The sequence below is a fragment of the Malus sylvestris genome, chromosome 4 (genome assembly GCF_916048215.2).
Source record: "Malus sylvestris chromosome 4, drMalSylv7.2, whole genome shotgun sequence".
Taxonomy (NCBI): Eukaryota; Viridiplantae; Streptophyta; class Magnoliopsida; order Rosales; family Rosaceae; genus Malus; species Malus sylvestris.
Genome location: NC_062263.1, coordinates 10,893,476 through 10,915,946, shown reverse-complemented (window position 1 = coordinate 10,915,946; position 22,471 = coordinate 10,893,476). Strand labels below are relative to the sequence as shown.

General features: G+C 39.1%; 4 protein-coding genes and 1 pseudogene across 4 annotated transcripts; 2 read left to right on the top strand and 3 right to left on the bottom strand.

Moving 5' to 3' along the window:
- Positions 1-6,806: 6,806 nt before the first annotated feature.
- LOC126617741 (hsp70-Hsp90 organizing protein 3-like) lies at positions 6,807-9,629 on the top strand. The gene is made up of 7 exons (XM_050285793.1): positions 6,807-7,863; positions 8,057-8,345; positions 8,501-8,586; positions 8,669-8,892; positions 9,016-9,082; positions 9,166-9,225; positions 9,331-9,629. Exons 1-7 carry the CDS (start codon positions 6,967-6,969, stop codon positions 9,442-9,444), a joined length of 1,737 nt encoding a protein of 578 aa, XP_050141750.1. The 5' UTR covers positions 6,807-6,966; the 3' UTR covers positions 9,445-9,629.
- A 1,578-nt stretch (positions 9,630-11,207) lies between these two features.
- Positions 11,208-14,981, bottom strand: LOC126617740 (elongation factor G-2, chloroplastic). The gene is made up of 4 exons (XM_050285792.1): positions 14,649-14,981; positions 12,437-13,851; positions 11,591-12,103; positions 11,208-11,445 (listed from the first exon to the last, which is right to left on the bottom strand). Exons 1-4 carry the CDS (start codon positions 14,890-14,892, stop codon positions 11,278-11,280), a joined length of 2,340 nt encoding a protein of 779 aa, XP_050141749.1. The 5' UTR covers positions 14,893-14,981; the 3' UTR covers positions 11,208-11,277.
- Positions 14,982-16,341: 1,360 nt separating this feature from the next.
- Positions 16,342-19,128, top strand: LOC126617742 (alternative NAD(P)H-ubiquinone oxidoreductase C1, chloroplastic/mitochondrial). Its single transcript, XM_050285794.1, has 2 exons — positions 16,342-16,524; positions 17,378-19,128. Exon 2 carries the CDS (start codon positions 17,389-17,391, stop codon positions 18,955-18,957), a length of 1,569 nt encoding a protein of 522 aa, XP_050141751.1. The 5' UTR covers positions 16,342-16,524; positions 17,378-17,388; the 3' UTR covers positions 18,958-19,128.
- A 40-nt stretch (positions 19,129-19,168) lies between these two features.
- On the bottom strand, positions 19,169-20,055 carry LOC126618112 (21 kDa protein). The gene is given in 4 exon segments (XM_050286207.1): positions 19,169-19,506; positions 19,509-19,728; positions 19,872-19,939; positions 20,049-20,055. Coding segments are annotated over 4 exon segments (633 nt in total).
- A 143-nt stretch (positions 20,056-20,198) lies between these two features.
- On the bottom strand, positions 20,199-21,149 carry LOC126617746 (21 kDa protein-like; annotated as a pseudogene).
- Positions 21,150-22,471: the final 1,322 nt, after the last annotated feature.

Here is a 22,471-nt window from a genome sequence, read left to right as displayed (position 1 = left end):
GTTAGCTAGGTTCTTTTGTCGATCTAGGGCCGTTTTTCGGTTAGACTTAAGTACTTGAATATTCTGAGTAGTCTCCTCCACTAACTCAGGGTCTTAAATTTTCAAACCGTTCGTGGTTGCTCCCAAAAATACCTTCCATCCACAAGTCCAAAAATTTCGAAACGCATGACACAGCTTTCATGGGCTTTATGGTGTTACTTTCAGGAAATTGACGTGACCAACATGCCCAAGAAGTTCAACAAATCCGTAAGCCCAAATCTCTTTTCCATAAAACAAATAAATAATTGTTGCACTTCTAGAAAGGTTACTGCTCCTTCACTGAAAAATAATGCGCTGACTTAATAAGTTAATCAACTATCAACCAAATTCCATCGTAATCATTTTGTGTACGAGGAAGCTTGTACACGAAATCCATCGCAATATTTTCCCATTTCCACTGTGGAACGAGAAATGGCTGCATCAATCCAAAAAGTTCTTCCTTTTAGCTTTAACTTGTTGACAGTTGGTACACTTGCTAACATATTCAGCAATTTCTCTTTTCATACCCTGCCAATAATAATATAATCGAATGGTATGATACATTTTAGTACCTCTAGGATGCACCGCATAAGCTGAATTATGTGCTTCATCCAACATTACTTTCTTAATTCCAAATCATTAGGCACATACATCCTGTTATCTTACATAAGCATGCCATCTGATTCACTAACTCTGAGGTCTTTCTTTTTCCCGTCATTTCTTGTCTCGATTAATTCTTGAATTTCTTCGTCAATCCTTTGGGCATCGAGTATACGATCCACTAAAATTGGCTTGACCTATAAATTAGCCAATAGAGATTCTTCTCGTTCTGTCACCTTAAGCTTTACTCCAGTAGATCTCAAATCTGCAATAAGAGAAACATGGCAATTGTATCATGCATTAATTCTCCCTGGAGTCTTCGTACTAAGTGCATCAGCAACAACATTTGCACAATCACCCTGGTCGTGTAATCATAATCACTAAGCAACTCTATCCATCTTCGTTGCTGAGGATTAAGATCTTTCTGAATAAATATATTGGAGACTCCTGTGATCCGTAAAAATCTTGTATTTCTCACCATAACTATAATGTCTCCATAACTTCAAAGCAAAGATAATAGTTGCAAATTCCAAGTCATGATTAGGGTAAATCTTTTCATAAGGTTTCAATTGTCGTGAAGTATAGGCAATCACCCTACCATGTTGCATCAACACATATTTAAGACCATTCAACGAGGCATCACTGTAGACCACAAAATTACCACTATCATCTGGGAGTGCTAAAACAGGTGTACGAGTGAGATAATACATTCAGCTGCTGACAACTTTGTTTACAATTTTCATCCCACTCAAACTTAACCTTTTCCTCGTCAACTTGTTAATGACAAAGTAATGACTGAAAAATTCCTTAACAACCGTCTATAGTAGCCTGCTAAGCCAAGAAAGCTCTGTACCTCAGTCACAGTTCGCGGTTGCTCCAAATCCTCCACCGCTACTACTTTTTAAGGATCCACTTGAATACCTTGAGCAGATATCACATGTCCCAAAAATGCCACTTGATTCATCAAACATTGGTATTTACTAAACTTGGTATACAATTGATGTTCACTTAATTTCTTTAATACCAAGATAAAATGTTGAACATGGTCCGCTTTCAACTTAGAGCATACTAGAATATCGCTAATGAAAACAAACAATCTGTCTAGATACTGCTACAATACTTGATTCATCAAACCCATGAAAGCAGCAGGCACATTCGTCAATTTGAATGGCATCACCAAAAACACATAAAGACCACAACGAATCCTAAAATCAATCTTAGGAACGTCTTCACCGCTAATCTTCAACTGATGATAACCAGTCCTCAAATCAATCTTTTAAAACACATAGGCACCTCCAAACTGATCAAACAATCATCAATGTGCGGCATTGGATAACGATTCTTAATCGTTACCCGATTCAATTACCTATAATCAATGCATAGCCTTAATGTCCCGTCTTTCTTTCTCACAACAAAACTGGAGCTCCCTAAGATAACATACTAGGTTAAATGGAACCTTTATCAACCAATTCCTGTAACTGAATTTTTTCAGTTTCCTTAACTCAGCAGGAGCCATTCTTTAATATAAGATCTGTACTTGGAAATAAATCAATAGTGAACTCCACAACTTTGTCTGGTGGCAATCCAGGTAACTCGTCTGGAATTACACCAGGAAAATGTCTAATCACCTTTACATTTTCCACACCACTCAGAGTAATATCATTTAGCACTGCATGAGCTAAATATCTTTGGCAGCTTTTCGATAACAATCTCTTTGCTCTTACAACAGGATTAATGGCATACCTCATTCTACTTTGCTCACCCATAAAAGTAATCTCTAGTGATCCAAGACGATGGAAAGTAACTAATTTCCCGTAGCACTCTATATTGGCACGATCATAATGCAACCAATCTGTGTCTAGAATAACATCGAAATCCACTATATCTAACGGGATAAAATTCATTGACATAACTATCTCTTCCACCATCACTGGACACCCTGAATAAACACAATACTAACATGGAATGACCTATCTGCTTACTTAACGAATCCAACGAATAAGTTATTAATATTATGGTCTGCTGCCCGTAATACTGATAACCCACTGTTGTCTTGATAAGTAAGTAATAATTCCCGAGGGTGCAATATTACCATCTTGTCCTTCATTGGGAAATACATATGCACGCTTCGCTCGTGCTCATTCACTACTTCCTTTGGCAACATCGTCCAAAACATGAAGTTTCTGCATCACAACCAATGAACTCTAACAAAGTGACCAAAATGTTTAACATGTCCTTGGCTTGTTGTCATCCTTCACAACCTCTATTAGCTTGATTTCTTCGCCCCTGCACACCACAGCCCATCTGACCATAACTACTAGATCTAGAAACTTGCTGGATTGGTACTAGTGGTGGCAAAGAAAACTGATGGGCATCTACTGCTTATGGGGACAATTTGTAGCTCTATGTCCCATTTGTCCACATGTAAAACATCCACTGCTTCTTCGTCTACACTCTCTAGAGTGTCTATTATTGTACCCACGGCACAAAGGTACATTTCCTTTACCAATATATCCCTGCCTCTGGGACCTAGGACCTCCAGTGAATCTACCACCTCTTATCAGATCAGTAGCACTAAAACTTCCACTAGAAGAACTAGAATTAGTTCTACTTCTTTTGAAGCTCTGAGTTTTACGAAGTCCTTGAGATGACTGACCTTAACTTTTATCATCTTTCCTTTGATTCCCATTCTTTTCCTTTTCTTCATCACTATCGTTGAACATATTCTCAGAGTCCTCAACAAAATCTCGTAGAACTCCTGGTAAGAAGCACAATGGGTAATGGTCGCCAAAGAACACCACATCTTCTTATTACTCAGTTTAAAATGACGTAACATCTCAACCGGATTAGCAGCAACATCTGAATGGTAACGAGACAAGTCAATAAACCTTCTATAAGGTTCATCCGTCGTCCTCTTTCCTTGTCTCAAATTTGTAAACTCTTGTTTCTTACCATTCATAAGTGCCGGAGGAATAAATCTTTTCTTAACAACTCTTTAAACAATTCTCAATCAGCAAGTTCCTTTGGCATCAATTGATGAACCTCCTGTCCTTACCAGGATGCAGATTTAGTACTCAGAAACCAAGTAGTTGTCACGATCCACCTTTCAAAAAGAAGATTCCCTTGACTTAGCATAACGCTGAACGTCTTTTACAATGATTGAGCCATTGCTCTACTCCCTCAAGTCCTTCATTTTTCCATAAAATGATTCAGTTTCAATTTATAACCAATCTCAAAAGAAGTCCTTTAAGAAGGACGGACTGAATCATATTAGTAATAGCTTCCCCTAACTGAGCCATGTCGAGGAAACTAGGCTCATCTGAACGACGTGGCTCTCTACGAGGTGGTATAGTTTTAACAGAAGGCACTAAGAAATTCTCAAGATATACAGGACTGCAACCTAGGCTCTGATACTAAACTGACACATCCTAACCGGAGTCGAGACGTGTTGGCTGTCACGTGAGTGTGACATAGCCTTGTGCTCAAGCGGAAGCGATAAAGAGTAAGGAAATATGAACAATTTAAAACCAAGCAACTAGCAATCCTAGTTAAGAAAGGATGCTAGTGAGAGTCTAAGTGTATAAATACACTTTCAGAGCAATGAGAAAGTCTAGTTGCAGTCAAGTAGGACAATTACTAAGATATAACACCCGAAGGTGAATCCTACTTCTTCGGATTCTATCAGAACACCGTGGGATTCCTCGTGGCCACCGAACTCTGCTATCTAAGACCTAGAGGGGCGAAAAACAAAGTTGAGTGGGTCAGTAAAAACATTCTTACACGGAAAACCTTATTTTTCTTTAAATATACTAACCCCTCACCGTAAAACAAGTATATAAATACTTTCCCAAAAAATAGAATACATAAATATGTATAAATCTCAAATCATGCTCAAAATCAAGATTCATATTTGTATGTATGCCATGCCTATATATAACAGAATAAGCAATTCAGGTAAGAATAGTTTCATAGAATAATAACATGTTAGCCAGAACCCCTGTGGTAGTCTGTACGGTTGAACTCATAGCTCAAAAGTCAATCTAACAGGAGTCATTACAATGACCTATACGACAATATACTGCACAAGAGTCGAAACCAAATGCAAAGGTCTGTACGACGATAATGGGTGTAATATAATTATGCTCAATACTACTCTCACATAATAGTCGGACGATAAATCGCTAGTCACCTACGAGTCGGAACCATAAATAAGGTTTGTACGACAAGACTGTCCACCTAAATTGGATCCAATGTGAGCATATGGTGCGTGATATGACATAATAAACAGGCATGTGTCATATCTCTGGCTAAAATCACAATCACCCTACGTGCAGTTTTATGTGTTCAACAATATTCAATCACATATCACATCTTCGACAATTCACATAACCAAACATAACTTACCTGAGCTTACCTAAGCCTCCACAACACCATGTAACAATATGCATAATTATGATAATGCATATACCAAAATAAAATATATGCCTAGCATGGCATTTCAATCGCATTTTCTTAAATACGTTTTCTGGGAAAAACGTCAAGTGTATATATATATATATATACTGAAAATAACTGCCCACTCACAGATATGCAGCTGGGTCGTAACCTCCATGCCTAGCTTGGCTACGCTCGTCCTCCGGATATGTCTCGCCTATAGGGGAAACAACTATATAAACGTCACTTTAATGCACATATACAAAACTATGTAATAACTCTTCATACATAGCTCAAATTGGGTATATGAATATACCACAATGACCTACACAATCTCAGGATCGTCCCCAAATTTTTAGAATAAATTTTTGAGGCCTCACGCGCCACCACGTGCTGACGAGTGCACGGCCAGACGCGCCCTAACGCGCGGCCAACCCTCACGGAATCCTAACTGCCGTGGATAAAAGCTAACGGAATCTATCTAAACTAACTAACGGAGTGAGAATATTCCATCAGACTTGACGGAATATTCCTTCATCTCCTACCTCCAGCTCCGGCAACCGTCGCCACTCAAGGGTTTAAAAGTTGATGAATAGTACCCAAGTCGAAGGTCCATTTTCCGGGGTTTTCTGACGTCCAAAATTGTTCCAATTTATGCCAAAACAAACCAGAGGACTAGGAGATTACCTTTTGAGTCTTAGAACAGCTTGAAACCTCCACGAACTGGTTTGGTGTATTGTACACCCACGGCTCCCTTTCAAACTAGGGTTTCTCGAAGGCTTCCTTGCTGAAAATGGGTACCACTTGACTCGTAAGGATCCTAGGAACACACTGGAGACCTCAGAACCTTCGATCCATGTTGTTTTGGGTTTGTTTGTGTGTGTCCGTACGAGTTCGAAGAGAGAGAGTGAGTCTGAGAGAGAGAGAGCACGGGAAAGAGAGAGAGAGAGGGTAGGTGGGTGTGTGGTCCAAAAGCCACCAATCAAAACTAAGAGAACACTTAGTTCTAATTCCAATAATAGAGGAATAGAACTAATAGGTCCATAACCTTAAGTCAAAACCACAACACTCCATAATAATTCTCAACGTCAAAGGGTATTTAAGGTAATTTCACGTCGTCGATAATTAAATAATATACTTCTATGGGAAGGGCTGTGACAAATAATATATGCAAAGTTGTACTCTTTTTCCTTCGCTACAGTTTTTTCACACTTGGTTTTTCTAGTAAGTTTTTAATGACGCAACTGATATTGATATGAGCATTCAGGGGGAGTGTTGTAAAAATGTGAAAGCACACATAATTGGACTAAAAATGGAAGAAATTGAAGTCAACTTAGTCAAGTTTTAGGATAAGATTGTAGACTTAGATGGTATAAGTTTGAATTTCACTATCTTAGTATATAAATTTTTTTTCATGCATGTAAAGTGTTGTCGGATCAATACCTCTGTATATAAAGGGATGTTTGTATTTTCAGCACAACATACTAAATCAAAAGTGAAAGTGATAATATCAATCTGCCTCCTCTCTCTTTACCTGTATTCGTTGCTTCTTTTCCACTTCAATTTCTAACAAATGTTCTCCTTCTCACTTTTGCCTATTTATAACCTCATATTTTATTTCCAACACTCCATTTGTTCTAGTAATTTCTTCAAGTACAAAAAACAAAAAACAAAAAGAAAAATAATAGTTCTCTTTAAAAGAAAGTAATATTATTTGAGCTTCCAAAGGCGAAGCCATAAGATCACCGCAACCGAAGGTTCCAGAACCCCAATCAAACCCCACATTCACTAGAAGCCTCTGGCGACAGGTCCCTTAACACACCAGTTTTCTATCTTATAAAGCTCGCCTCCCCTTCTCCTCCTCAATCCCCTACACCTGCAATCCCTCAACTTTCTCTCTGATCCCAAGCAGCCATGGCCGACGAAGCCAAAGCCAAAGGCAACGCCGCTTTCGCCTCCGGCGACTTCAACGCCGCCGTCACCCACTTTACGGAAGCCATCGACCTCGCTCCCTCCAACCATGTCCTCTACTCCAACCGATCCGCCGCCTATGCCTCTCTCAACAAATACTCTGAAGCCCTAGCCGACGCCAAGAAGACCGTCGAGATTAAGCCTGATTGGTCCAAAGGTTACAGCCGGCTCGGCGCCGCTCACTGCGGATTGGGCCAGTACGACGACGCCGTTTCGGCTTACAAGAAGGGTCTCGAGATCGACCCCAATAACGAGGCTCTGAAGTCTGGTTTAGCCGACGCTCAAGCCGGTGCGACCCGGTCACGGGCTGGACCCCCGCCTATGAACCCGTTTGGGGATGCGTTCTCGGGTCCCGAGATGTGGGCCAAGCTCACTGCCGACCCGTCGACCCGTGCCTTCTTGCAGCAACCCGATTTTGTGAAGATGATGCAGGAGATTCAGAAAAACCCTAGCAATCTCAATTTGTATTTGAAGGACCAGAGGGTTATGCAAGCCCTGGGGGTTTTGCTTAACGTGAAGTTGCGCGGTGGGACGGGGGCGGAGGATGAGGAGATGCCGGAGTCTCCGCCGGAGCGGAAGCAGCCTGAGCCCTGGAAGGAGGAGAAGAAGCCGGAGCATCAGCCGGAGCCAGAGCCAGAGCCGATGGAGGTGAGTGAGGAGGAGAGTGAGGCGAAGAAGAGGAAGGCCGAGGCAATAAAGGAGAAGGAGGCTGGCAATGCGGCTTATAAGCAGAAGGACTTCGACACAGCGATTCAGCACTACACCAAGGCTATTGAGTTGAATGATGAGGACATTTCATTTATCTTGAATCGTGCAGCGACGTATTTGGAAATGGGTCAGGTATGGATTGCATATCTAGTGTTCGCCATTTATTTTTAAGCTGCATGATAATGTTTACACACTGATTGATTTTGGTTAGTGCTTAACTGATGGTATAGACTATAAGCTTGTACTGTTAGTATGATTTAGTGCTCTTTGTGGATACTTGGCTTGTTATGGATTATTGATCCCAGTTTGTTGTTAATTCTATCAGTATGAGGAGTGTATTAAAGACTGTGAGAAGGCTGTGGAAAGGGGAAGAGAGCTAAGGTCAGACTTTAAGATGGTGGCAAAAGCTTTGACTAGGAAGGGAACCGCCTTGGTGAAGATGGCAAAATGCTCGAAGGACTTTGAACCTGCCATTGAGTCGTTCCAGAAAGCTCTCACAGAGCACCGCAACCCAGATACCTTAAGGAAATTGAACGAAGCTGAGAAAGCAAAGAAGGATCTAGAGCAACAAGAGTATTATGATCCAAAGTTAGCCGATGAAGAGCGTGAGAAAGGTTTGTTCTTCAGTTTCATGTGCTTATAACTTTTGACTGCATTGAAACTTACTAATGTTTGCATTGATCTGAATGAAATACAGTGTTTCCGTGCCATGTAATTTAGTTATGCCGTCCATGTTTCTCTAGCTTGACTGCTTGTCGATGATGTGTAGGTAATGAATATTTCAAGCAACAAAAGTACCCAGAGGCTATTAAGCAGTACACTGAAGCTCTCAGAAGGAACCCCAAGGATCCAAAGGTGGGAGAACCTCCAGTGTCCTTATATAGTTGATCGTCCAAATGCATTTTAATATTGTCTGACATTTCATGGTTTGATTCAGGCATATAGCAACAGAGCTGCATGCTATACAAAACTCGGGGCAATGCCCGAGGGATTGAAAGATGCAGAGAAGTGCATCGAGCTTGATCCAACCTTTACAAAGGGTTATACCAGAAAAGGTGCCGTCCAGTTTTTCATGAAAGAATATGAGAAAGCTTTGGAAACATACCAGGAGGGTTTGAAACACGATCCTAGCAACCAGGAATTGCTTGATGGTGTGCGAAGGTATGTTTACATGAATTGTGTTTATTGCGTGGTGCTTAGTTTTACTGTATGTTAACTGGATGTGCGCCTGTTACACAAGATGCATAATGCTTGAGAGTTGACACCACTTGAAATTGATTGCAGATGCGTAGAGCAAATTAACAAAGCTAGCCGTGGGGATTTGACTCCCGAGGAATTGAAGGAGAGACAGGTGTGTGACTTGGCAAACATTCTTCAACTCGGAAATAGTTTCTCGAGATTGTCATATGTTAATGAGTTTGTTGTTTCTTGCAGGCTAAAGGAATGCAGGACCCAGAAATTCAAAATATTCTCCAAGATCCTGTTATGAGACAGGTCAGTATAATTTAGTGTTTCGCTGTTGTGTTACACCATTCCCTTGTTAATTGAGTTTACGCGGTGTATGAATGTCTAAAGTTGTGTTGTTCGGGATGTGTTCAGGTGTTAACCGATTTCCAGGAGAATCCCAAGGCTGCTCAGGAACACACGAAGAACCCAATGGTGATGAGCAAGATCCAGAAGCTCGTCAGTGCGGGAATTGTCCAGCTTCGGTAAACAACGGGAAAGATTTGATCATGTAATCAGAAAGAATCGTTTGGCGTTCAAATTGTACTTTCCAATCAAAATGTCCAGTCCAGTAACTTTCTTTTGGTCCATTCCAGTAATTAGATTAGAACCCCCTCGCTTTGGAATTTTTTTTGAGATTATTGTTTTCAAGATATTTATGTGGATGTTTTTCATATGCCAACCTCCCCCCCCCCCCCCCCCAAAACCCTCTTCTCTCCCGAAAGATGTCCCTGTCAAGTTTACTATTCCACTCAAATTACACGATTTGGATTTGATGTACAAAATTGTGTAGAAAATCTTTTGCTTTTAGTTTATGTTGGTTCGTTTATTAATCCATCATCAAAATAAGAATTGAATTGATAGAAGTTAGAATGGAGAGGTCAGAATTGGATTCTTGTTGAAGGTTCTTGTTGAAGGTGTTTATTAAAACATTCTGTAAACTAAATAAATTTTAGGATTAAGTATTTAAAACTCTCTAATCTGTGTTATTTTAAATTGATTTTAATCTTTTACATTTCAAATAAGTATCCAACTTATTGAAAATGTCAAATTTGTTAATTCAGAGTTAATTTTTTCATTAATGTACAGGTGACAATAATGGGTTTCACTTAGTTACTTTGGATACTAAAATAATAATGAAGATAACTTCAAAAATGACATAATGATGAAAAAATAAAAATAAATAAATATATTCACAAAAAAAATAAAAACAAAAAACAAAAAACAAAAATGGGGATTGGAAAATCTCCTAATAAAAACGTGAGTTAAGAATTCAGATAGAGTTTTAAGGAACTTGTTCATGCTAATGCGGTTTCCTCATTCGCTGATTTTCGGTTGGTAAAGCTTTTAGTTCTTCTTTGTGAGCGGTGAAAATAGTAGTGGCTGTGTCATGGTAGTCCCTATCATTTCAGTAACCTCCATGACCTTCTCGATGCTAGCAGCTTGAGTTATAGGGGTGGAGTTTGTGATTATGCATTGAGTTTTGAGATGATGGCATGAAGGGGGATGATAGTGACTGTTACTTGGTGAAAGCCATGCTTGTATGACTTTCTATTGGTGTTGGAGACAAAGTTAACCTTAATTAATTTAACATAAAGTTAATTGAGGCTTAAGAGATGCGACATTTTCAATAGATTTGGTACTTGTTTGGAATGTTTAAAAAGGTTGAGACCAATTTGAAATAACACTAAAAGGTTTGAGAGTTTTAGGTACTTAATCTTAGATTTTATATAACTGTTAGTCTGTTATCAATTCACCTGAATCGAAATGGAAATCAATATAATTACTAAAATGCTCTTAGTTGAAATAAATTATTTATATACTAATGCTTTGTTTAAAATTTATATACTAATTAATAAAAAATAAAGTTAAATTCCGCCCTTCAACAAGTATTAACTGAAATTTAATGATTTAGTTTTATTTAATTATTATTGTTGAACTTCACATTAAACTTGGCAGCATTTGCTGGTATGAGGTAAATGTGAAGGGCAATTTTAACATTTTGATTTCCAATATTTTTAATAAACATTAAAGTATCCTATAATCGGAATTTAATTATGCGTTTTGATTCTGATTACCTTTACGTAAATGTGCAATAAAAGTGGTAGGAATACAAGAGCAAGGCAGGACTCGTGGTTTTGTTGAGCTTACATGCGGTGTCCCTTTTTTTTTCTTTTTTTAAAAGGAAATATCAATACTTCAATATTTTTTGATGCAGAGTCAAAAAAAAAAAAAAAAAAAAAAAAAAAGGGTTTTTCTCAAATAATGAGTTGGGATTTAAATTATAAGTTCCCTCTGATCTGACCATACATGGAAACAAAATCAAGCAGTAACTTCTTCCTCCTTGGCAGCAAGCTGGTTCTGAATGTGCTGAGGAACAACGTCAAACTTAGCTAACTGCATTGTATACGATGCACGACCTTTCGTCATGCCCCTCAGCGTACTCACGTACTGAAACATCTCCGCAAGAGGAACCAGTGAATCCACCACCTGGATTAATACCGAAACGCTCTATTAGTAACCGAAACATGATTACCACTGTATAATACTTTGTCAAGATTCGAATGTAATTAACAACACACGCTTGCTAGCTGCAATCATAAGTATCGGTTACGTTATAAATCCTTAGACGTACCTTGAGACCACCAGGTTTGTCATTGAAGCTGTTGATCTGTCCTCTCCTCGAGTTAAGATCACCAATCACATCTCCGAGATGTTCTTCTGGTGTAACAACTTCAACTTTCATTATTGGTTCAAGCATTTTCGGGGCAGCTTTCTTTATCCCCTCCCGGAAAGCTCCTCTTGCTGCCAATTGAAATGCTAACACACTTGAGTCGACATCATGGTAAGAACCATCAACTAGTACAGCGCGTACATCAACAACAGGAAAGCCTGCGAGCACACCGTTGCTCATACACTCCTCTAATCCTTTCATGACCCCAGGAATGTATTCTCTTGGCACTGCACCTCCCTTGATTTCACTCTTAAACTCATATCCACCGCCAGCCTCCATTGGTTCAAACCGTACGGTGACATCTGCAAATTGACCTTGTCCACCTGATTGTTTCTTGTGCACATACCTCACTTCGGAGGTTCTCGAAATGCTTTCCCGGTAGTTTACCTGGGGTGCACCAACATTTGCTTCAACCTGCACAGATCAAGCAATCCCAGCTATGAAAATCCAAATCAACTACATATCTGGAGCATTCAATTCTTTGAAAATTCTCAAAGGAATAACAATTAACACATTTCAAATGGTTAAGTTCATAGGTAGGTGCACAGTCCTTTTATATGCATATACGTGTATATTTGTACATAAGATACAAGCACAAACATGGGTGAGATTAATAATCCAGAAGATGACACTATGGCAATACAAAAAAACGCACAAACAAAAAGAAAAAACACTCCGAATCTTTTATGGTGAAGGCAAGGATCATAAGTAATATGGACAATGAGAAACATGGAGTAGTACACAGACCTTGAATTCTCTCTTGAGCCGATCAACAATAATCTCAAGATGCAATTCTCCCATTCCTTCAATCACTGTCTGGTTGATCTCTTCATCCCGAGAGAAGTGGAAAGAAGGGTCTTCTTGAGCAAGCTTAACCAAACCAGCTCCCATCTTATCAACATCAGCTTTAGTTTTGGGTTCAATGGCAACCTTAATTACAGGATCAGGGAAGTCCATTCGTTCAAGCACTATAGGATGATCGGGGTCACTCAATGTTTCACCGGTAATGGTATCCTTCAGGCCTGCAAGTGCAACGATATCACCAGCTAAAGCTACCTTTACATCCTCCCTACTGTTTGCATGCATTTCTAGAAGTCTACCAATCCTCTCCTTCTTTCCCTTGTTTGCATTTAAAACATAGGATCCAGCCGTTAGCTTTCCTGCATAGATTCTCACAAATGTAAGGGATCCCACAAATGGATCACTCATGATCTTGAATGCTAGCCCAGCAAATGGTTCCTCATCACTTGCAGCCCTTTCAATCGTGATTTCAGGGTTGTCTGCATCAGTCCCCTTCATTGGTGGCACGTCAAGTGGTGAAGGCAAATAATCCACAACTGCATCAAGCAATGGTTGAACCCCCTTATTTTTAAAAGCCGAACCACATAATACTGGCACAAAACTAATTGCGATGGTTCCCTTCCTAATTAATTTCTTAATGGTTTCCTCATCAGGTTCAACTCCTTCTAGATAGCCCTCCATTGCTTGATCATCCAACTCAACTATGGTTTCTATCATCTCAGCCCTGTATTCTTGAGCCAGCTCCAGAAGATCAGATGGAATCTCCTCGTAAACAAATTTAGCACCCAACTCTTCTCCAGACCAAAGTATAGCTCTCATCTTCACAAGATCAATAACTCCTTTAAAATTATCTTCTGCACCAACTGGAATTTGAAGTACAAGTGGTTTGGCACCCAAATTTGTCACTATCATGTCTCTTGTTCGGAAGAAGTTTGCTCCAAGACGATCCATTTTATTGACAAAGCAAATCCTGGGCACTCCATATCTATCAGCTTGCCTCCACACAGTTTCAGATTGAGGTTCCACACCAGCAACACTATCAAACAAGCATATAGCACCATCAAGCACCCTTAGAGCCCGCTCCACTTCAAGGGTGAAGTCAACGTGGCCAGGAGTGTCGATGATGTTAATCCTGTGATTGTCCCAAAATGTTGTAGTTGCAGCAGAAGTTATGGTAATGCCTCTTTCTTGTTCCTGCTCCATCCAGTCCATAGTTGCTGTTCCTTCATGTACCTCCCCTATTTTATAGTTTCTTCCAGTATAAAACAAGATTCTTTCAGTTGTAGTTGTCTTCCCTGCATCTATGTGAGCCATAATTCCTATGTTGCGATAATCTTCTAAAGCTACTGCACGTTTTCCATCTGGCACAATGAACAAACAAATAGAATAAATACATATCTGCTATATCAGCTGATAAACAAACACTACTACCAATATTATTAGTAAACTGAAACAAGTATAAAGAGTTTCTAGGTTTAATTATATATCCAGTTAAAGAAACCCCGAAGAAATATATTAAAATGGAGCACCGTTCAGTTATATATGATTTCATTCGAAAGACAAAGAAGCATTGTGTTTTCATCCGGCAACAAAGTAGCTACATGGCCATGGAGAGGCTATCTCCTTGAACTGTCGAGAACAACATCACTCATCAACATGCCAAAAGATAGAATTCGTATCAATACAAGTGTTCTAGACAACGACATCGATACCACAGAACATTCGATTACCTTATTCCGATAAACCAGAATTAAGTTGAGTATATTAAGAACACAGAAAGCTAAGCTACTTCTGCCGTGGTTGCAAATTCACAGTGAATGTTTAGTGAAGTTTATATGCTCTACTCGATCCCAAGTACCCGTATACGATAACTATTGACTGCAAAAATCGATTTCTTATCCAGAATAACTTTGAACATCAAAGTCCTAAATAAAAAAAGAGGCACAATCATCCCAATTAGAAAAATCAATTATTTTTTGTTATAAATATTAAAATCGATTCATTTCAAATAAGGGCTGAACCAAAATGCACATAGATCTCACTAAATAACCAAAAATTGAACAATTTGGGAATCCACACAACAATTCAGAGAGCAATAATTCAGCAAGGAAGTGGCGGATAAACAGTAGGAACACAAAGAACAGGAGGAGAAAACTACCCTCTGCGGCCATGGCAAAAACAGAGAGGTTTCTTCGGCTCTGCTGGCGCAAATTCGAGAGCCTTGAGGAGTGGGAGCTGATACGAACATTCCCAAAGAAGTGGGAAAGCGAAGACGAAGTGAGGGAAGAAGAGGGTCGATGGCGAAGACCGAGAAAGCGAGCTGGGGAGGGAGACATGGCCGGCCGAGTCTGAGAACCTCCATTGAAGCTAAAACTGTACACTCTCACTGACTCTGTAGCCATTGTTTCTTCTTATCCCAGAGAGAGAGAGAGAGAGAGAGGGAGAGAGAGAGTTGTTGGCGCCCTATCTGATTGTGATATGGCCCGTATGGTATTGTATGGATGGGATTTGGATCTCCTCCGAAACCTCCTCATCGTGGGATCAAGGATCAAGTTATCATGGCCGTCCACCACACATTATACGACTACAAATCATAATACTATGTAGATAAAATTTAAAAATTTAGATTTGTAGTCGTAAAATGGGTGATGAACGGCTATGGTGACTTAATCCCTTGAATCCTCACAATCAGAATCGGAAGGGAATCCAAATCCGTATGGATGGGGTAAGGGTTGTGGAAGCGTGGAGTGTTGGGGATAACGAAAAACCAAGAGGCTATTTTTCCATGCATCAATCTGGAGGTTGAGAAATGTTTTTACTATTTACATAAATTCCACATTTGAATTCTGAAATTTCGATTAAATTAGGATTATAACATGTGGTAACTGGTACGTGAGCAGTATGTTTTGGGGTAAGTTATTAGGTGCATATAACATACAACGTGAAAATACTTATATGATGCATTGAATTCATTCAAATTATAACACGTGTGTTGAATAATATTAAATATAATTTTGACTTTAGATAGGATTGTTGACACTCTAAATCAATCATTTAGACTCCTCTAAGTATAATTTTTCACATAATAGAACATACTAAAAAGCAAGTAGAGCCACATCATGTAAACATAAATCTCAAACATGAGGATTTGAAATGGAAAGACCAAGATGAGCTAAAGTATTTGCAACAAAATTTGTCTCCTTAAAAATGTGCTTCCAATCAATATGATTGAAGACTGAGACAAGTCACAAACATCATTGATGATGATAGAAGTGACTCTCTAGGGAACCTCCCATTGCATTGGTGTAATTTCATATATCTTGGCCATCAAGAACAAAGAAAATTTAATTTAGGTTAACCAATATTTTCATATATTTTGTTTTGACATACGATAGCATTAGTAGATTAATTTGTTAAATGTTAAGGAAAAAGATCGAACCTGCACCATGCTAGCATTAACATTTTCCATCACTGTTGTAAAAACTCATCTACATCAATAATTTCATATCTCAACATAGGTTAACCGTCATTTCATTTTTTAGCATAGGTTAATTGAAACAATTCTCCTCTTGAATTAAGGTCAATAAATACAATTCCCTCTCTGCCTAAAATAAAATTTCTCCTGTGGCCTCTCCTTGAAAACTTCTAATTTTGAAATATGTAGTGACCATTAGACAAAAAAAAAAAATGTTGTGACCATAATCAAATTGCTCCCAAAACAAAACCAAAAAATAAATAAATAAATAAATAAAATGGAGAGAAAATTTTGTGTAAGAGTTTTGGTGATGAAGAATAAAAAGGGACGTCAAGCCGCCACGTATCTCAAATTTACATCCTCACAAATAATAGTCGGTTCGGGTTGTTCCAGCAAGCCCATAATCTATCTCACCTCTAAGCCCAGCCCGTAAACGCACTTTTCTTCTTCTTCTTCTTCTTCTTCTTCTTCTTCGTTGGTGTCTATCCAGTAGCTACCTACCTGCTCATGTGCCTCTTCAGTTCCCTATCAGTGATGACTTAACCCATCACTCAAAAAGGTACTTTCCAATTTCCCTTTTTCTTTTCTTTTTTTTTTAAATTTGTTTCCACAGTTTTCTTGTTTGTTGAGTTTCTGGTTTTTCAGTGTCCTTTCTGCTACAAATATTGTATATTGGTTTAATTTGAAATTTGATGTTGAAAATACTAGGGTGCATTTGCTTTTATTTGATAATTATTTTGTGAATTATCTGTTTATGTTTAATTTCTTACTGATAGCATGTTAATTTACTAATTCTGCTTTTATTAAGGTAAATGTGGTGCATTTGGGTGATGTATGATGAATTGGTTTTCGGTTTAGTCCACTCCGAATTGGATCCTGGCTCACCCCATTTGTTCTTGTTTACTGTTTAATCTGACAATTTAGCGCCCGTTTGATGACCATTTCGTTCTTAGTTTGTTGTTTTTTTGTGTTAGAGATAGAAGGTAGATACATGGGAAAAATAGGGGACATAGGAGAAGGGATGAGGGATTTTGGGAGAAATGTAAGAAATTTATAAGGGAGGATACACGAATTGGAAACTAAAAACGAAAAGAAAACCAAAAACTATTTTAAGTTGTTTTCGCTCTCAAGACTGGCCAATAGTAATGCCCTTCGTCATCCCTTCTTTATATACTTTCACATATTTAAAGCACAAGAATTGAAAACCAAAGTAAAAAAATGAAATGGTTATCAGATGGGGCATTATTGTTTCCTTTTGCAGAACAAAGGATTTCATGTTCATGATTGTATAAGTTTGTGTGTGTGTGTGCTTTGATATTCTATAGAGATGTCAGTGGATCTTTTGTTTATAAAATTACGCCAATAGGAAATGTGAAGTTTCAGTTGGCTCCTCTCTTTTTTGATATATACAGATAAACCCCGAATGATGTCATCGCCCGCATTAGCTGCTTCATCAAGTCTTTTACCATTCAATTGTAGGGCAAAGCACTGTGCTGGGCTGTTTCCTAGTTTCTTGAGAAAATGTGGGACCAAGATAACATTATCTGCCAGTTCTCAACAGATAGGATTTCGATTTGCGATTGCTTCCAGTGCGCCTGGGTCGAATGGTAGTGTTAAGGATTTATCTGAAGCTGAAACTGCACCTCAATTGTATTCTTGGCCGGATAAGAAGAAACCAAGAATATGTATACTAGGTGGTGGATTCGGAGGTCTATATACTGCATTACGACTAGAATCCTTGGAGTGGCCTGATGACAAGAAACCTCAGGTCCTCCTTGTTGACCAGTCCGAACGCTTTGTTTTCAAGCCAATGCTGTATGAGCTTCTTACAGGAGAAGTAGATGCATGGGAGATAGCTCCTCGTTTCTTAGACTTACTGGCAAATACAAGTGTGCTGTTCTATCAAGATAAGGCCAAACTATTATATCCCTCTGACCATTATGGACCTACACAATCCAGCCTTGGGGGAACTGTGCTACTTGAGAGTGGACTCCTTGTTGAATACGACTGGCTGGTTCTTGCTTTGGGAGCTGAATCAAAGCTTGATGTTGTACCAGGAGCAGTAGAATTTGCATTGCCATTCTCCACCCTGGAGGATGCTCATAAGGTTGATCGTAAGTTAAGAACATTGGAGAGGAAGAACTTCCGTAAGGAATCTTTGATTCGTGTGGTTGTTGTTGGTTGTGGTTACTCTGGAGTTGAGTTAGCTGCCACTGTATCAGAGAGACTGCAGGATAGAGGTATAGTACAAGCAATTAATGTGGAAACCACAATCTGCCCGAATGCCCCGCCTGGCAATAGGGAAGCTGCAATTAAAGTACTCACATCGAGAAAAGTTGAACTTCTGTTGGGTTATGTTGTCCGCTGTATTCGTAAAGCTGTTGATGCAGAACATGATTCCGAGAAATATATATTGGAACTTCAACCTGCTCAAAGGGGATCACAAAGTCAAACTGTGGAAGCAGATCTTGTATTATGGACTGTTGGGAACAAATCTCTTCTTCCTAAGCTGGAACCCGAGGACAGGCCCCATGAGCTTCCCCTAAATGCTCGTGGACAAGCAGAAACAGATGAAAATCTTCGCGTTAAAGGCCATCCACGCATATTTGCAGTTGGTGACTCTTGTGCTCTAAGGGAATCAAATGGAAGGCTTCTTCCTGCCACTGCACAGGTTGCTTTTCAGCAAGCAGACTTTGCTGGTTGGAATCTGTGGGCTGCAATCAATGACCGCCCTCTTTTGCCGTTTAAGTTTCAGAATTTAGGTGAAATGATAACTCTGGGAAGAAATGATGCTGCTATTTCTCCAAGTTTCATTGAGGGGCTAACTTTAGAAGGTCCTATCGGCCATACGGCAAGGAAATTAGCTTACTTGATTAGATTACCAACGGATGAGCATAGGCTTAAAGTAGGAATCAGCTGGCTCACAAAATCTGCTATAGATTCGGTTGCATCTCTGCAGAGCACCCTGACTAAGGTCCTTTCAAACTCATAAACCATTATTATGTTTTCCGACATACCATGGTTAAATAGTTGTAAAGAATTCGATTGTTGGTAAAAATCTGTTACCAACAATCTGTTGCCATTTACGTCATTACAGGTTTTATTTATTAAAATTCTACAATATTCATATGAATTATTAATAGAACACAGCAGTTAATTTCTATTTATTGGCATGCCCTTGTCATTGTTTGATCTAATTTGATCTAAGGCGAGGCAGTTTTAGCTGAGGCATAGGCGTTGACAAGTGCCAAGGCATTGCTTGTCAGATGCGCAGCTTTTGTTACGTGCCTGTGAGCAGTAGTCTCCACTTTGCCATTCAAAGGAAGATTGGCAAAGCCATCCTCACAGGTATCCTCGTTCGTAAATGCAGCACTAACCCAGGTTTGGATATTACTCAACTGAAACCTGGAGCTGGAGGCTCCATCTACACGACCCAGTTCTTCTATCGACTGTTGGAGCATCTCGACCGTGTCACCAAGCTCCTCCGCGCAGTCAACCAAAGCTGCAGATGCGTTGTGGTTCAAACTGTAGATTTCAATGACCTTTTCATGGTCACAGAAGTTGCTTGGGTGAACGCAAGGGTGACGTTGAGAGAGGTATGAACTAGTTGTTTTGGGTTGGTCTGGATTTTGCCCGCGGAGATTGAGAGGGAGTTGTAGCACAACCTAGGATACATTGCGACTTTGCATGATGTTTTTATGTAGTCGGTGTTTGCTTCTGTTGGAGGAAATAATGTTGAATAATTGGAGAATGGACAGAGCCACTACTGCATGCAGAAGATAACCTTCCATTTCACTCCCTCTCCTGTTCCCTTTTGGTTTGAGTTGATACGGGAGTTTTGTAGAGAGAGAGAGAGAGAGAGAGATCCAAGCAGCACCACTGCTAAGGAACAGAAAACTGACTAACAGAAGAAACAGAAATTGGAAAAACAGCATACAAGGAAACAATCTGTGAATAACTGCTAAATCCACTCCCTCAGATCATAAGAATCAAACCAGGAACAGTTAGTCAATGCCATCATGGGCCGGGAGGAGTTATTAAATACCGATTCCACTACAAATTATTCAAAAACGGTAGCATTACATGACATTGAATTTAAATAAAACTTCATCCGCATCTAATGGTATTGAGTTGCAATAACCTTATTTTACTAATCTGTATTTAAAATACACACACACACACACACACACACACTATATTATTATGTTTTCTTTCATGTGTAAATTCTTCTAATTGGGTTTCTTTATTGCACTATGTCTATAAAAATATAACTAAAATATATAAATAAAAATACAATTAAATATATAAATAAAACAAGAAGAAAGACCTATAAAATAATTATGGCTTGATATTCATCTTGGCGTAGTATACATCTGGCTATTTACATTCCAATATTTCATACTCCCAACCAAAAATAAAAAATAAAAAAAAAATCATAAAAAACAGAGTTGGGCTTCTTTACTATAACACTCACTCACACACAAAAACCAAAAGCAATTTCTCACTTACCAAATATTGGGTTTTTTCTTTCTTTCTTGAGTACCAAGTAACCCGTTTCGGTCGTAGAATTTATTTTCTACGACCGTCATACCTTTCCTGAAAACCACACAGAATCTACGGCTTCATTCGACACGGAGGCATAACTGTTGATGAGTGCCAAAGCATTGCTAGTAAGATGTGCAACGTTCACTATGTACCTAGGGCCAAGACTCTCCACTCTTCCACTCATGTGATGTTCATCAAAGGCATCCATGCAGGTGTCCTCATCTGTTAATGCAGCACTAACCCATGTTTGAATGTCACTCATTTGAACCCAGAAATTTGATCCTCTAGCTACATGACCAAGTTCATCGATCGATTTTTGGACCTCGTCAACAGCATGTCCACTCTCCTCCACACAGTCGAGCGCTGCTGCCTCTATGGGATTCAAACCGTGGGTTTTCGACAACCTTTTCATGATCACATATGTTTCTTGGGTTGCTGCAATGGTCACATTGAGAGCAGTTTGTGCTAGATTTTTCCGGCGTAGATTGAGAGCGAGTTGTAGCACAATTTCGGATAAGTTGTGACGCTGCAAGATCTTTTTATGTACTGAGTGTTGGATTTGCTGGGAAGCTCATTAGCACTGCATAATTGGAGAGTAAGCAGAGCTAATAGTAGTACTAAAGGAATAAGATGATGGCCTTCCATATATATATATATATATAAAGAAGCCAAAGCTATGAGGTTTCCATTTTTTAGGAAGCAAAAGAAGAGTTTTTATCACAATCGGTCGTTGAAAATTGGAAATTGACTCACCCTATCAAGATGGTTTTTAAAATTCAAAATCGATTCAATGTACAATAAATGTCGCAAATCAATGTGGTACTTCTGTCACAATTTTGTCAAAATTTTTGTTTGTGGTGATGTAGTACATAATTGAGTCCCACAAGTCTAATTAATTAAAAATATTTAAATAATACAAGCCAATTTTTATTTTTGTATACCTAACAGGCTTATTTTTATCTACGTTTCATGAAACTCTATTTTGATCTCACATTGCCTCCTGTAATTCAAAAGTCACAATTTTATTCTCTGAAACTCAAAATTCACTCCACTTTGAATTGTGAACTCTCTCTTTTACATGAAACATATAGGGAGCCTCCTAAAACATATCCAACACCATATAAGACATGTCATGTGACAGCCCATCACGAAATATATTTTTCGATGGTGTGAATTGACTAGAATACCCTTGGATGTTGAGTATATGGTGTAGTAGTATTGTGGTTTGAGTTTAGGTGTTAGACTAATCTAATTAGTTCCTAAGTTTTTAGAACTTAAAAATTATGGTTTTGTGGTTGTTAGTAGCCCAAAATTGGACCACACACTCACACTCACACACACCACTCCCGTTGACTTTTCTCTCTCCTCCCTCCCTCGAATTTCTTGCCATTTCTTTACAACCTATACGGACAACCCTCAAAACCCTTTCAAACTTCACAGATCAAGGTTGTGACGATGTTTTTGGACTCTTTGCAAGCTTAGGAGTCGAATGGTAGTGATGGTTGGACGTGAAAATCCCGAAAAACTCGAGAAACCATAATCTCCGATTTGAGCACTGTTCATGCACTCGTGATTTTGAAGTTTTTAGAAGATTTTAAGCTGCTAGTGAGCTTTAGGACATCTTCATGGAGCTCGGAGAAGAAAAACAAAGTGAATTGGACGTCGAGAAGCTGAGTTTGGCGAGTTTCAAGTTTGGCCGGATTATCGAGGTCCCTCCAGCGAAATCCCGTGGATTTCAAGGCTTGAAAGTGGTAAGGTTTTGTTCCTCTCATCCTAAGCTTCAAATTGGTACAAATTTTGTGAATTTTGGTTGAGAATCGAAGAAGATATGAAGGTTTGATTGTTTTTCCAGAAACCAGCACCGACGACGATCTCTAGCGATCCAAGGAAGACGAAGAAGAATATTCTGTCAAGTCTGATGGAATATTCTAACGGCGTCAGGTACCGCCGTTAACTTCTGT

What these genes read in the sequence shown, in the direction of transcription:
- LOC126617741 (XM_050285793.1), top strand. Translation starts at nt 6,967, where the DNA reads ATGGCCGACGAAGCCAAAGCCAAAGGCAACGCCGCTTTCGCCTCCGGC. An exon ending in GGAACCCCAAGGATCCAAAG is followed by an intron (nt 8,587 to 8,668) that starts GTGGGAGAACCT and finishes GGTTTGATTCAG; the next exon opens with GCATATAGCAACAGAGCTGC. An exon ending in TTGCTTGATGGTGTGCGAAG is followed by an intron (nt 8,893 to 9,015) that starts GTATGTTTACAT and finishes AATTGATTGCAG; the next exon opens with ATGCGTAGAGCAAATTAACA.
- LOC126617742 (XM_050285794.1), top strand. Translation starts at nt 17,389, where the DNA reads ATGATGTCATCGCCCGCATTAGCTGCTTCATCAAGTCTTTTACCATTC.
- LOC126617740 (XM_050285792.1), bottom strand. Translation starts at nt 14,892, where the DNA reads ATGGCTACAGAGTCAGTGAGAGTGTACAGTTTTAGCTTCAATGGAGGT. An exon ending in TTTTGCCATGGCCGCAGAGG is followed by an intron (nt 13,852 to 14,648) that starts GTAGTTTTCTCC and finishes TCATTGTGCCAG; the next exon opens with ATGGAAAACGTGCAGTAGCT. An exon ending in ACAAACCTGGTGGTCTCAAG is followed by an intron (nt 11,446 to 11,590) that starts GTACGTCTAAGG and finishes GTATTAATCCAG; the next exon opens with GTGGTGGATTCACTGGTTCC.